This window comes from Propithecus coquereli, unplaced genomic scaffold, assembly GCF_000956105.1.
Source record: "Propithecus coquereli isolate 6110/MARCELLA unplaced genomic scaffold, Pcoq_1.0 Scaffold3, whole genome shotgun sequence".
NCBI classification, from domain to species: Eukaryota; Metazoa; Chordata; class Mammalia; order Primates; family Indriidae; genus Propithecus; species Propithecus coquereli.
The window spans coordinates 11,773,546-11,788,738 of NW_012148618.1; the positions used below are offsets into that span (position 1 = coordinate 11,773,546).

The window sequence follows — 15,193 nt, forward strand, 5'->3', positions numbered from 1 at the left end:
ATGCCTGGAGCATGGCACTGTGTTGAGGAGCTCAAGGAATATTGATTCGATCAATGAATCTGTGCCTTAAATAACCCATTCCTGGGCTCAAGTAAACAGCCCTCCCACAAACCTAAGATTGCTATGGCAGTGTCTTGTCTTGTTTCTTGTTGTTGTTGTTATTTGAGACTCCCTGGGTAGAGTGCAGTGGTGTCATTGTAGCTCACTGCAACCTCGAACTCCCGGGCTCAAGCAATCCTCCTGCCTCAGTCTCCAGAGCAGCTGGGATACAGGTGTGTGCCACCATGCCCGGCTAATTTTTTCTATATATGTATTTTTTTAGTTGTCCAGCTAATTTCTTTCTATTTTTAGTAGAGACGGCGTCTCACTCTTGCTCAGGCTGGTCTTGAACTCCTGACCTTGAGCGATCCTCCCACCTCAGCCTCCCAGCGTGCTAGGATTACAGGCGTGAGCCACTGCACCCAGCCTGGCAGTGTCCTATTTTAAGTCTTATGACTAAAGTAGGGCCAAAGCTTGTTGGGATAGTTTAGAATTTTCAAAAAAATATTGGCTGTTTAATGTGACTTGGGCTGTTCTCAGCCTCAGGGGATTCACGCCAAGGCAGGGCCAGGGAGTGGCTCTAGGACCTCTTCCCTCTTCCAGCATTGGCCCTGGTGGGCAGGTCTGCCTGGGAGGGATGCACCTCAGCAACAGCTGGTGGGATGTTTACTTGCTGTGCCTACATCCACAGCCTATTTCTGGAGCAGGTACTGGACGCAAGCCCATGCCATTCCAGCACTGACCTCGCCAAGCGCTGGGTGATCAGTGCATGTGCCAGGAAAGAACAGTAGCAGTCACTCTGCTTATCTCCCTGGCTCCAGCCCAGTCTTCTCTGGGTATACCAAGTCATTACTGTTTTGCCCTGTTGGTGATTACCTTACCCTTGCTCTAAGGCTTAGCACTAAATATTGCTCCATTTTGCTCTAACTTTTGGTTTCATTAAGGACGAGGGAGAAAGAAAGTTAGGGGTGATAAGTAAGGCTCTCCCAAATCATAAACTGTACTGCTCTGAGGAAGTCCTAACTGGAGTTCCTTGGAGTTTTCAGGGTCAAAGGAAACAGATAGGCACTTGGGGCCAGTAATGTTTTTCCTATGGTTAGTCCAATTACTAAAAGGGAACTGGAACACAAAGAGGTCACTTGACTTATTTATGACTACTCAGTAAGCCACAAGACAAAGATAGCACCCAAGACTCTCAGTTTCAAATTTACTGCCACTTCAATAACCTAAGATAAATCTATATTAGTTAGCTTTGGGAACTAATATCAAATTTGGTTTTGGTAAATTTTCACCTTTTTTAGAGCCATTGCTTAAGTTGTCATCTCTATACCAAGTAAGAAACCATAGTTACAATTCATTGGGTTCCCTTCTGGGGAGACCTATCCCTATTGCAGAGTTCACCAAGAAAGTGGCTAAAGATCTGGGGCCTTCCTCTCACACCTCGTCCATGTTTTCATACGAGGCTCGAAAACTTTCCGTCCTACAACTCCTTTTTGGTTCCTCTATATCAACTCTCTACCCTCTCATACTACAATTTTTGTTTTGGAAGCAGAAAATGGGAGGTAGGGAAAAGGGAAGGTAGGATCTTGCTTGAATGACAGAACATTATTTTCTGGTACAGAAACATTCTCTTACCGTCCTGTGACCAGCTGCTCTCTGTGAGAGTTTTGAGACCTCATTGCTTTTTCCCCTTAAATTCTTGTTACTGGGGAAGAATAATTTTTTGTTTATCATGCAGGGACAAGAAAAATCTTCGTTTCTTTTTTTTTTTTTTTTAGTTTATCCATCCAGCTGAAAGCCATCAGATGGCATCCGAAGCCCAGGCAGAGAGGGCGGCTCACAAGCTTGGTCCAGGGCCAGATGATCATCAGTGCTCTGGCTTTCTCAAAGTGCTAGGGGCCACTCTTTATGTCTATGTCAAAGGTATCCTACTAATAAAAAGCAGTGGGTCTAAAGCTAAACCATTAGTCAAAGAAAAAAGACGAAAGTATATCTGAAAACCACTGCACTCTACCCAGGGTGACACGGCAGGACTCCGTCTCAAAAAAAAAAAAAAAAAAATTCATAACATTAAGTATATGGAAGTATACGGAATCACCTACTTGGTTCCTACCCTTGTGGGCAGGGCAAACACTTGATTTAGAAATGAACAAATGTTCTCTGAAGATTTTTATAGCCACCCTGTTCATCATTAGGGATTTGGAAACTATTACCCAGGAAGAAGTTCCATGGAGACATGGCCTCAGAATCCTACCCTCAGAACACCAAGGTTTGGCCTGTCAAAGGGCACGTGTTAGAAATAGGTGACGGCTGGTGACGGCTACCAGCTCCCATGTGTTGGAGTGCATTTGTCCCTACCTCCCCACTGCCTGAGAGCATCGTCTGGGAGGAAGAATTGGGTCAACAGCACCACACACACAGCTCTTCTGATGAGAAGTTTTATATGACAACACACACTGAACAATAATGCAACAAACAAGGCGTGGAGCTCAGACTCAGCCAGGAAAGCTGCCACAAGGAACAAGTTTGGAACTATTCAGGAGTAGTGCCAAACACTAACACTGTATTTACAAGTCTAATTTGGAACCTGGCCCTTTTTGAATGCAGGAGGAAGTTGGGGGAGAAGCCATGCATGAAATAAAAATATACATACACATACATAAACACCCACATTTTCATACTTCTTTCACCCATTTTCTCCACAAGGAACAAATGAGAGAAAGGAGAAGCCAAGCCCCTTTCCGTAGAGTCCCTGTATTTACTACGGATTTGTTAGAGAAGCCCCACATGGGGTTTGGATTCAAGGAGGCAGACTTCATTCTCCTTGGCCCCACTCCCCCCTGACCTGGTGGGGACACAGGCATGAATATCCAGAAGAGGCAAGGAAAAATATGGCTTACTTAACTTATACATTACACACCAAGGGTCTCAGTTTCTCCAAGTACTTTCATACTTGGTCCTTCACTAGATCCTTAGCAGACTTCTAACCTGCAGCAACAGACTTCAGTGAAGCTGTGAGACACAGAGGAAAGCAGTATTCTGATCCAGCACACGGCTGGGTCAGTCACTTCATCCAAGACAGTTACACATCCCAGCCCCAAGTAAGTCCTCAGGGGCTTCCAGCTGTTTTCTTGGTGGAGTGGAAGTTTGGGCTTTTTCCCTCCCTAGATTTCTCCTTGCTGCCGCCGCCGAGTTCTCCACTGTTCCCTCTGGACCCGAGACAGCTGCTCCAAGTGCGTGTATTTATTGTTCTGCTGCCGGTGGCTCCTCCCTGGCTGCTGGCTCTTCCCCGGCTGCCAGCTTCTCAACCTGTGACTCTGGAGGAATCAGATACTGGACCTCCTCTGTGCTGATGGCTACTTTATCTGGCTGCAGCCACCTCTTGAAATGTTCCAAGGTGCTACGAAAGAGCAGAAGAAAAGGGCGGCTGTATCAGACCTCCCTGATTAATTACTTAATGATTATCTCAGTTACTCAAATACTGCATTCCCGCCCACCACCAATTTCTTCCTACAATTGTTTTTTGCTGCTAACACGGGGAGGACAAGGATACTCCTCTGACAGCTGTGCATCCTGGCAGCTCCGAGGCACAATTTACCCCCTAGTGGGCACTCTGGCTATAAGCAGTACCAGGCTCCCTTCAAGTGCAGAGCCTCTGAAGGCTTGATAAGAATAGCTGAAGAGTTTATGCCTCAGTCCTATCTTTTTTCCCTCAAAACTGGAGAGGAGAGAAATTATTACAGGGAGGAGACACTCAAATAAATACCAAATTATTAGTGTGGCAGAAAGGTTAGCATCTTATGCCTCTTATCCCTGAGGCAGTATGGGGCTCAATATAGTTACAGCACTTACTTGCACTAAGTGTGATTTTTTTTGTTTTTTGTGGGTTTGTTTCATCCTATAGCAAGTCCCTAAGATGACAATATCTGGGCAAATGTTCCCCACAAGAGAATGACCACTATGCCAGAGGGCTCTCTTTTTGTTTGGATCTATAGGGATGGGGTAGGTGTGATTATCAAGCTCATGGTCCCCCCGACGCACCTTCCTTAAGTACTCAGGATCTTCCACCCTAAAGCTATTAGACATTCACAGTAAAATATACATGACTAGAGATAATGTAAACCCCATTCTATGTCCTTCAATAGCACAAGGTCTTGATCCAAGAAATAAAGCCGTAACACCAAATTTTAGACATATATCAATGTATGGAGGAATTCTATTTTGGACAGTGGGATTTCTCAGCCCATCACTCCCTTCCAAAAGCATATCCCAAGGAGGATCACCTGCCTGGCTCTCACATGCCACACAAATCCACTGCAAGATGGCCTCTGTTTAAAACATAAACTGTGAAGTTTGAAAACAAACACATAACTACTGTTTCCTGGTGCTTGTTCTGAACAATGATAAGAAGTGTTCCCACAGATGCGGGCTGAGGAGAAAAACTCAAACGTCAGAAGGCAGTGGGAGCACCTGATTGGTCCTGGTGCCCACAGGGCAGGAGAATCAGGTGACATGGCATTTAATCTTCATCTACAACACTTTTCATAGAATTGTTCAAATTATTTCTATAGATATGGGAAAACCACATTATTTTATGTATTGATAATACCCAGAAACATGCTGATCTGATTTCAGACAGAGAAAAATTCCTACTTGAGAATTACACAAGAGAAAATTTTGTCTTTTTTTCTCAGAACTGGAGAGGAGGGAAATATTCAAGGGGAAAGACAATATATGTAAATACCAAATCACGGGCTAGGCACGGTGGCTCACACCTGTATTCCCAGCACTTTGGGAGGCCGAGGCAGGAGGATCGCTTGAGAACAGGAGTTCGAGACCAGCCTGGGCAACAGAGTGAGACCCCGTCTCTACTAAAAATAGAAAAACTTAGCCAGGCATGGTGGCATGTGCCTGTAGTCCCAGCTACTCAGGAGGCTGAGGCAGGAGGATCGCTTGAACCCAGAAGTTTGAGGATGCTGTGAACTAGGCTAACACCACGGCACTCTAGCCCAGCCAACAGAGTGAGACTCTGTCCCCCCGGCCCAAAAAATAATAATAAAATTAAATAAATAAAACTTCCTCCCTCCTAAGACACCCAGTACAGTGCTACCACATAGCAGATACTTAATAAATTCTTTCATTTAGTGTACATATCTTAATGAGTAGCTAAAATATGACAGAAACTCTGTAATGCAATGGAATTTCAGAGGTAAGAAGACATAGTTGTTCACTGATTACTACTTTCTCAAGTGCACTGCATACTTAAAAATGAAGACAATGGTTTATCCTCAACTCTATTCAATCTGTGACCAAGATCTAGCTGGGGTGTTTGCCTTTTGGCAAACAAACAAAAATCAAGCTGGGAGTATGGCTCATGCCTGTAATCCTAGCACTTTGGGAGGCCAAGGTGGGAGGATCGCTTGAGGCCAGGAGTTTGAGACCAGCCTGGGGTAACATAGTGAGATTCCGTCTCTACAAAAGTAAAAAAAAATTAGCCGGTATGGTGGCATGCACCTGTAGTCCCAGCTACTTGGAGGCTGAAGCAGGGAGATCACTTGAGCTCAGGAGTTTGAGGCTGCAGTAGCTATGATCACGCCACTGCACTCTAGCCTGAGTAACAGAGCAAGACTCAGTCTCAAAAAAAAACCCCTCATCCTCAAAAATCTACTGCTGGCCTAAGAGCAAATAGAGCAACATTATAAAGGTTGATTTCAGCTCAGAATTGCTGATGCTAATGTCAACTAGTATCAGGACTCAGATGTCACTATCTCTGAATTCTTCAGAGAAAGGGAAATGCTCTCAGTGAAATAGACAGTCACCTGGAACTGCACTGGGAATCAATTACCTCTCATCGGAATCAAGTCCATCCACAAAGAACTCTGATGCTAACTTCTCCTGGAGGAACCGATCCCAGCATTCCTTCTTGGCTTGGGCCAGGGTTCGAAGCATGTCCTTCGAAGTGACTTCCTGATTTAAACCTTTGATTCTTCTCAGTTTCCTCTCTACAGAGAGAGAAGTGAAGCTTAACAAGAAAAGTATGACACAAAATTTTAACTAAATCTAAAATGCAAAATGCCAACTTAAAAATTCTCTCACTGAAGAGTGCATCGATACTCCCTGCAGAAGAGGTCATTCTTTAAGTACAGATAAAAGACTGAACATTCTTCTTTTTCCTTCACAATGTCCTCACCCTGCATTGTATTAAATAAATGTTTAGCCCCAGAAAAGGGAAAAGTCATAGGTTCTCATAAATAATCAATGGCATGTTTTCTTTGAAATCACATAAGCCCAGCAGGTATCTCTCTAAGAAATGCTTGTTTTCCTTGGCTTGACATGTGTATACTATGGCCTTTTTTCAACTTCTTGGAAATAATCTGAGGAGTAAATAGTTTTTCTTTTTGTTACAGTGACATGAAGTAGTTTCTAAACCTCACGAGAAAGAATTAGAGAAAATGATGAGAGATCCAATGGTTCATAAGACACTAAAATTGACTTGATGAGAACTCAATACTAAGAGACCTTTAAGATCTCTACGTGTGATTAAATTCTTGATCAAAGAAAAACAATCTTCTAATATCTTTTAAAGTTGCAAAACTTGTGGCCTGGATGTTAGAGACTAATAAAAACAAACATCTTGTAATCCCTTGAGAGTGGTCCATATGGCTTCTTGATAATAGACGTTTAATTACTCTTCTTTAGATTTTAAGTATAATTGCTGAAGAGATTTCCTCTTTTGAAGAATATAAGAAAGGACATCACCATTTACCTTTTGCCTTAATGTAGTCTTGTCTTCAACTAAAAATACACGGGTAAATGATGACTTTTGGGGAGGGGGTGAACATTAAGCTCAGAACCAATAGAAACTATAATTTGCAATCCTGTTTCCATTTCTTAAAAAGTCACATCAGCTAACATCCATTTATTAAAATACCTTTTGTTCCTGTAAGTTACCACCAAAAGCTCACCCATGTAAAAAATCTACAGTTGATAAATATTTGTGGGATTTTGCTTTCTCCTCGAAGATGTAAATAGGTTATACATATCACACATTTAACTGGCTAAGTTTTTAATCATTGCTGTTACCAATGAATTCTCTTTAATATAGGTTTATTTGGCAATAAAAACAATCTTCATATTGTCTGGCCTTGGTTGTCAAGGTTGAAGGTACTCTTTTGAGCTGGAAAAGGTCTTTCCCTCTCTGAAGGTGCTGAGTTCCTGATCAGGTATGGTCTCTATAGTGCAGGCAGAAACAAGCGCTAACAGATATTCTAAACCTGCCTGCCATTGGCTCCCAGTCCTTGCCATAAGCAACAGAAATGGCTCTTATTTCCTCAGAGAACGAAATTTTAATTATCTTCTAAACTAATTTTTCCACATCACCATCTCCATGAAAGTTTCTTATAACCCCTGGTCACATAGCACCAACAAACCAAAGGCTCTGGTTCTTCAGCTTTCTTAGACTGTTGCTTCTTCTGCTTATCATTGTTAAGGAGATGCTCTGGCTACCACATGCAGAATTTTCAACTCCTTTGGCCATGGCTGCAAACATTACTATCCTATCTTTGGTGGCCTCCTGAAAAATTTCACAGTACTCCCTTATCTTTCCATCATTCTACTTGTGTTTTTCTCATATCTTTTCCCTCTAGTACATCATTAACAAAATTTCTTCTGTTTTCCCAAGACATTTCTTAGCAATCATGTAAGCGCTCTTCTGACTCTTTTTTCTGTCCTTTCTCAAAAGCTTCCTCTTCCTGAATTGCCTTTTCTTCCTCAAATAATTATTCCCAGGTTTGGTTTTGGGACACGAAGATGGGTCTCATAGTTGTTCCACAATAAAAGGATACCGCAATTCTAAAGACTGGCAATCACTGGATATTTCTTTGTCCTCTAGTGTGGTACAATCTGAATCTCTTTCCTATGTTTGCAGTCTCTGTTGATACGTACACTATGGCCACAGGACAAGACCCTGAAAATGTGCTCAGGAAATAGTAAAAAAATAATATGGCAGCCAGATGCGGTAGCCTGTAATCCCAACACTTTGGGAGGATCGCTTGAGGCCAAGAGTTTGAGACCAGCCTGAGTAATATAATGAGACCCCATCTCTACAAAAAATTTAAAAATTAGCCAGGTGTGGTGGCACACACCTGTAGTCCCAGCTACTCAGGAGGCTGAGGTGGGAGAATCACTTGTACCCAGGAGTTCAAAGCTGCAGTAAGCTATGATTGCACCACCGTACTCCAGCTTGGGCAACAGAGCGAGATCCTGTGTCTAAATAAATAAACAAAATGGCTAACAAGAGACAAAATGAATCTTATGTCAACATCCTCCCATTCCCGTCAATCAATCTATTTAATATACCATTTTTTAAACTCTAGCATCAGAAATTCCCATGTAGCTCCAGGGCCATGACCTTTTCTTGCAGGATGGTTTAAGGTTATGTGAATATATGGGCAAGCAACAGTAGACAAGATGATTCTACAGAAAGCTAAGAAATAAAACAGAATTTAGATGAAATGGCCAGAGGCAAGAGGTGACAAAAACTGTTTTGAGGGATGTTCCAGGAAAGAGGGATTGTTTCCTAAAAACAAACCTGAAACACCCCTTAGAATTATATCTGGTAGACACATGTGGTGAGGGGCGAGGGGAAGAATAGGAAATCAGGTTTGATGTAACAGAACTTCAACATGCTTCCCTAAAACCACCAGCTTCCGATTAAAACAAACAAAAAAAGCCATCTAACTTACCTAGAGATGCTAAATACATTTCTGAATCCTGCAAGGGAGCCCAAGGCTTTACAGCCAGCTCGACAGCAAAGTCTGCTGCCCCTCTCTGGCCTTCACTTTCAGGGTAAGAATCCACAAAGGAGTCTGAGAAGGCATTGCTGGCACCATCTTCTTGGTCAGGATTTGGCAAACAGGAACAGATTTCAGCCCAGAGATCCCGGCCAGATCTTGTAGCTGTAGAGTCAACACCCTCCAACATTTTCATTTGGAATCAGAGCTAGAAAACAGAAGCCCAAGTGAGTAAGGACTGGCTTTAAAGATACAGTAAAAGTATGCAGTACCCAGATATTTATTTACCCACTGAAGAAAGGTATTAGGCTTTTAAGAAGTTTCTTTTAACAAAACTGAAAAATGTCTTGTATCAGATTCATGTTACAGAAAAAAGATGACAGAAGGGCAACTGGGTTCCTCTTCAGGCTCTGCACTCAAGTTGTTTTTATAATACAGTTTGTCTTTAAAAATGGAATTCCTACAATCCAGACACAGAAGGACAAATATTGCATGATTCCACTTATATGAGGTACCTAGAGTGGTCAGATTCATAGATACAGAAAATAGAATGGTGGTTGCCAGGAGCTGGGGGAAAGGGAAATGGGGAGTTATTGTTTAATGGGTATAGAGTTAAAGTTTGGAAAGATGAAAAATTTCTGGAGATGGATGGTGGCTATGGCTGCACAACAATGTGAATGCCACTGAACTATACACACAAAAATGGTTAAAATGGTCAATTTTAGCTATGTATATTTTGCTACACACACACACAAAAGAATTTCTAGACATTCCCAGTGTAGACAAACCAGCCTGCACTTCTCTCTGAAGATCTCCAAAATGCAACAGCTCTATCCTCAACCAATTAAACTCTGTCTTCAACAGAACATAGACTAGCGCTCGCTTTGGCAGCACACGTACTAAAATTGGAATGATGCAGAGATTAGCATGGCCCCTGAGCAAGGATGACATGCACATTTGTGAAGCATTCCATATTTTAAAAAAATTTTTTTAATTAAAAAAAAATAGAACATAGACTAAAGGTCTTTCACAGTTCCATATACAGAAGATAGTAAAAGTGTTTGTCAGAGAACACTGTCATAATGCAAGGGGCATGTGCTCATTGTTATGTAGAAGCTGAGCTATGTGCCTCATGTTCTTATTTTAATAATCAGAAACATTTAAAGATAGGTATTTTAACCATTCTACATATGAAGAAATTGAGGATCAGAAGGGTAGTTTACTCAAGGGCACTTTACTGATATAGGGTGAATCCTTAATTGGAAACCAGATCTCTGCTGCACCAGAATTCACGTTTTTACCCAATATCATTCTGCCTGTTTGGAAAACATACTGAAAGCAGCCCCAGCAGGGACAGGTGGGAAGGGCTACACGAAGAGCCTGGAGGCTTTCATAACTAACTAGGCTTATAGTATAGGTTGGACATCTTCTTTCAAGAGGGGCCTCAGAGATCAGGAAGGCTGCCTGAGGCAAGGTCTGAATAATTCCATGCGACAGAACCCACCAGTGCAAAGGCCCGGAAGTAAAAGGGACAGCGCCCTAGGCGAGTAGATGTCAGGGGCTAGAATGAAACCCAAACCAAAACTTTGCTCCCACCGGAGCCTCGCGTCCCCCCACCCCCAGGGCGTCCAGAACTGCACAGAAAACCATGGTGTCCAGACCCCTGGCCTCAGTCTTTACGGTCTCAAGGACTGGCTGGGAGGGATGAATCAGGTCCCAGACCTCTCTGATATTCCGAGGTCGAGGCAGAGAAGGGAATACAAAACCCTGGGCACCCCGACTCCTTCTCACCTACCATACCAGTCTGCCGAGCAGCCTCCAAACGCTCGGCTCAGCTGTGTAGCTGGCAGCCAGGAAGAAGTGGGTGCTTGAGTTTCCGAGAGACGGAACCCAGGAATCCACCAATTACCGCCTGACTGGGGGATGTTCTGTGCATCGATTGGTCTAGTGGAGCTCGCGGAGTGAGGAAGTGAGGAGTGCGTTGCCGGGAAGCAGTGGGCGGGTCTGTGGTTGCCGGGAAACCGTGGAGTCACGTGTCCTGGGCCCTCTCCTGTCCCTCCCAGTTTGGTGCTTTGTAGATCCCGGGTTCCGGCCCTCCGCCCACTCACTCTCCCTTTGCTTGGATCCAAAAGCCCTGTTTCCAAGACCTGTGACTTTCCTTGGTTCCCAGAGCAAGTCCACCTCCTTGACAATCCTCTCTGCCAGTGTTTGTTTCCAAAAATTCCACCCCTTCCCTACCCAAGTTAGGGCACTTTGGTGGCCTCTTTCCTTACACTCACAGGAGACCCATGTTCCATTCACCGAGTTATGAAGCTTACCTTTATTCAGTCAATGGACACTAAACTCCTGCTGTATTCTAGGCATTATGTTCAGCGTGAATTCAAAACACATGGTTTGGCATGGGTCCCAGCGATTCTTACAGCTCAGAGTAGGAGGGCGTTCACCATGGAGGCAGACAAGTTTACAAATAACAGCAGAGAGTTATAAAGCAGCGGTCCCCAACCTTTTTGGCACCAGGGACCAGTTCCAAGGAAGACAGTTTTTCCATGGTGGGGGAGGTAAGGATGGCAGGGGTATGGTTTTGGGATGATTCAAGTACATTACATTTGTTGTTCACTTTATTAGTATTACATTGTAATATGTAGTGAAATAATTATACAACTCACCATAATGCAGAATCTAATGCTGCAGTTGAGCTAACAGGAGGTGGAGCTCAGGCGGTGATGCAAGTGATGGGGAGTGGCTGTAAATACAGAGGAAGCTTCGCTGGCTCTGCACACTGCTCACCTCCTGCTGCCTGGGTTGGGGACCACAGTTATAAAGGATATGATGGAAGTGTGGCCTGAGAACATAAAGGAGAGAGTGGTCATGCCAAGTCCATGTCAGAAACATTTTTGTTTTTTATTTTGTTTTGTTTTAAGGAAATAACCTTTGATATCCTTCAGGGGATATCAGCATGTTCATTGAGAAACAACCCGTTCACATCCCCAACTTCAAGGCCTGCTACTCTTTCTCAAGAAACATGATGAAAGACATCAGCTAACCATCAGTAGAAGTAACGTGGGCTGAGGATATAGTCATAGTTTCTAGACATGTCCAAATCCAATCAATGTGGCTATGGTACCACCATGTGAAAATATCACAAGGTACTCTGTTGCTCACATGTTTTTTTTCTTTTCTTGAGACAGGGTCTAGCTCTGTCACCCTGGCTAGAGTGCAGTGGTGTCGTCATAGCTCATCGCAGCCTCCAACTCCTGGGCTCAAGTGATTCTGCTGCCTCAGCCTCCCAAGTGGCTGGAACTGCAGGAGTGCACCACCATGCCCAGCTAATTTTTCTATTTTTTATAGAGACAGGGTCTTGCCATATTGCCCAGGCTGGTCTTGAACTCCTGGGCTCAAGTGATCCTCCCATCTTGGTCTCCCAAAGTGCTAGGATTACAGGCGTGAGCCACTGTTGCTCATATGTATAATCATTCTTAGAATATGCGAACAGAAGGAAGTGGAAAATAAGAATATTAGAAGACCAAGGAGCAAACAATAGGCAAGATTTTGACAGTGCTTATCATAGGGAGAGAGACGTGAATCTGGTGGTATCTGATTCACAGAAAGGGGCACTGTCCTACGTTTATGAACGCTTCATCAAGGTACTCCATGGTCTCATGACTCACTTCGGCTCTTTTCTCTGATTTCATGCTCACCAAACAAACTCTTGATTTCAAATTTGGCCTCTCAGGAATCTTGATACCAAGATCACGGTTCCTTTTACAGTGGTCACAAATAGCCCAGTCATGGGAAAATTACATTTTATAATTTAAGCTTAAAGTTATAAATGAACAAATTGGCACCCTACCAATTCATCCATGTTTTCTGAGTCTGATTAATGTGTGTACTGTACAAACCCAAACCAGATCCTGGACTTGGAAGGCTGAAACCAGAAGCCAAAGTGAAACCATAAGCTGCCTCCCCAAGGACTGCTCACACTGGGAAACCATGTGAGGCCAGTCAGCAGCCCTCTACCTTGAGCTCTCTCTTCACTGCAGTCTGATTAGCACTAATATGTTTTTTGTTTTTTTTTTGAGACAGAGTCTCACTGTGTTACCCGGGCTAGAGTGCCGTGGCGTCAGCCTAGCTCATAGCAACCTCAAACTCCTGGGCTCAAGTGATCCTTCTGCCTCAGCCTCCCGAGTAGCTGGGACTACAGGCATGCGCCACCATGCCCGGCTAATTTTTTCTATATATTTTTAGTTGTCCAATTAATTTCTTTCTAATTTTAGTAGAGACGGGGTCTTGCTCTTGCTCAGGCTGGTTTTGAACTCCTGAGCTCAAACAATCCACCCGCCTCGGCCTCCCAGAGAGCTAGGATTACAGGCGTGAGCCACTGCGCCCAGCCACTAATATGTTTTTTAATGTCTCCTCAACCAGCCTAAGCCTTCATTTAGATCAGGAACCATGTTTTTCTTACCTCCCTATCTCCAGAACCAAGTCTGGCATATGTTCAAAAATTGGTGTGTGAATATTTGAGCTAGAACCCTCATGGTCAAGGACCACACCGAACTAGAGATAAACCTGTGATTCCCTCTCCAGTCCTTTCTCTGTGTTGCAACCAGGGTGATCCCTTTGGAATAGAAATCAGATCCTCTCTCTCTCTCTCTCTCTCTCTCACCCCCACCCCAAACACACCCACCCAAAAATTCTGTGATGATTGATTTCCTGTTGTTCTTAAAATAAAGACTTAAGTCCTTATCGTAGTAAATTAGTTGGATTTCTTAGTTCAAACAACAGAACTAATTCTAACCAGTTTAACTAGTAAACAAAATTAATTAAAGCAGCACTATCCAACAGAACTTTCTGTGATGACTGAAATGTCCTGTGTCTGCCCTGTCCAATAAGGTAGCCCACTAGCTTCATGTGGCTATTAAGCACTTGAAACGTGGCTTAATTTATTTTAATTAATTTAAACTTAAATAGCTACATGTGGCTAATGGTGACCCTACTGTACAGCACAGGATTGAAGAATATTTAGTAGTTCACAGAATCTCAACGTGGGCAGAGAGTCAAGTTTTAGGTCTATACAGCCAGAAAGAGTGTCTAAATCTCACTGAGGGACTGCTCAGGGAACACCCCACTGTCACTGCCACTACAGCTGGCATCATTGACTGGGCACTGGATGCAAGAACCTCCCCTACCATTAGCCTCCCAAATCAGATGCCTCCAATGCTACCTTGTCAGACATGGATTTCACACTCTGCCTTCTTCCACTGCTGTATGAACCAAAGCCTGTGCCTAAAGAGATGGAGTCCAGGTCAAATGCCTATGCCCAAGCTGCAAGAGAAGCTGGGAGGGCTTTCACCTCTTGGAGGCAGTAATGTAATGTGAGAAATTCCCTACTTGAAAGAAGAGTGTTCAGAAAATGCTGGATGTCCATAGAGTATGACAAATGTCTACTCTACGTGGTCTATGCCAGTGATTCTCAAACTTTAATAGGCAGACCGATCACCTGGGGATCACGTTAAAATGCTGATTCTCATTCAGCAGGTCAGAAGGGGAGGGGAACAAGATTTATTTTTTACGGTTGCCTACAGTAAGGGAACAAGATTTTAATATGTTTTCTATCTCCGTAGTTTTGCCAGGCACTATTCTAAGTGTTTTACTCGAATTAACTCATTTAATTCTCCCACTCCAATCCTATGAAGCAGAGACGCTAGCTAAGAATACATACTTTTCTTTTGGATAAGGTGCTACTCTCATTGTGAATACCTTAATAAGGTGACTCACTCGAGAGATGGTGTCTCTCCTTTGAAGCGGTTTGGTTCTAATGCACCCCACAATCAGTGGAAAATTCTAACTCTCATTTTGAGAAGGGAGTCGTGAATCAGGCTTTTCAGCATATTGAGTTCTGTAGCTGTGACTGCTCTGGAATAAGAGTGTCAGCTGAAGTCCCTCAATTAGTTTGGTGAGACTGATGACTTGAAGAAGGAATTTAGCTAAAAAAAGTTTCCCTTTCTCCTCTCCAGAGTGCTAATGCATGTGATAAGAATGCCCTAAATCAACAGTGGCATTTTATATTACAAAGGCCCAGTGAAGGCTAATGCTCAGTCTCCTGAATTGGACTGGACATTTGTCCCTTTTTTGGCAGCCTAGCATCCAAATATCTACCTATTTGGGGGAATCCCACTCTGGAAACTTAAGAAGGTTAGATTCTTCTATCTACAGGCACCCTGGAAATGAGGGCTCAAACCAGTGACCCAGGCTTGGCTGATGAAAGCCTCCCCTGCAGGACTCTGAACCTTGAGAGAGGGACATAGAGACATAGGGAGATTTAGGGATTTCCAAGGGGTAGCAGGGCTGCGGGACAGAGAGTC

At 43.5% G+C, this 15,193-nt stretch overlaps 1 protein-coding gene across 3 annotated transcripts; it reads right to left on the minus strand.

Annotated features, from left to right (window-relative positions):
* Positions 1-2,470: 2,470 nt before the first annotated feature.
* Positions 2,471-10,679, minus strand: LOC105814531 (chromosome unknown open reading frame, human C15orf57). Of its 3 annotated transcripts, none has more exons than XM_012649538.1 (4): positions 10,632-10,679; positions 8,784-9,039; positions 5,885-6,041; positions 2,471-3,439 (listed from the first exon to the last, which is right to left on the minus strand). In XM_012649538.1, exons 2-4 carry the CDS (start codon positions 9,025-9,027, stop codon positions 3,283-3,285), a joined length of 558 nt encoding a protein of 185 aa, XP_012504992.1. In that variant the 5' UTR covers positions 9,028-9,039; positions 10,632-10,679; the 3' UTR covers positions 2,471-3,282. The 3 variants fall into 3 exon arrangements, with proteins under 3 accessions (XP_012504992.1, XP_012504991.1, XP_012504993.1); XM_012649537.1 differs by having other exon boundaries at positions 10,627-10,671; XM_012649539.1 differs by having other exon boundaries at positions 10,623-10,661.
* Positions 10,680-15,193: the final 4,514 nt, after the last annotated feature.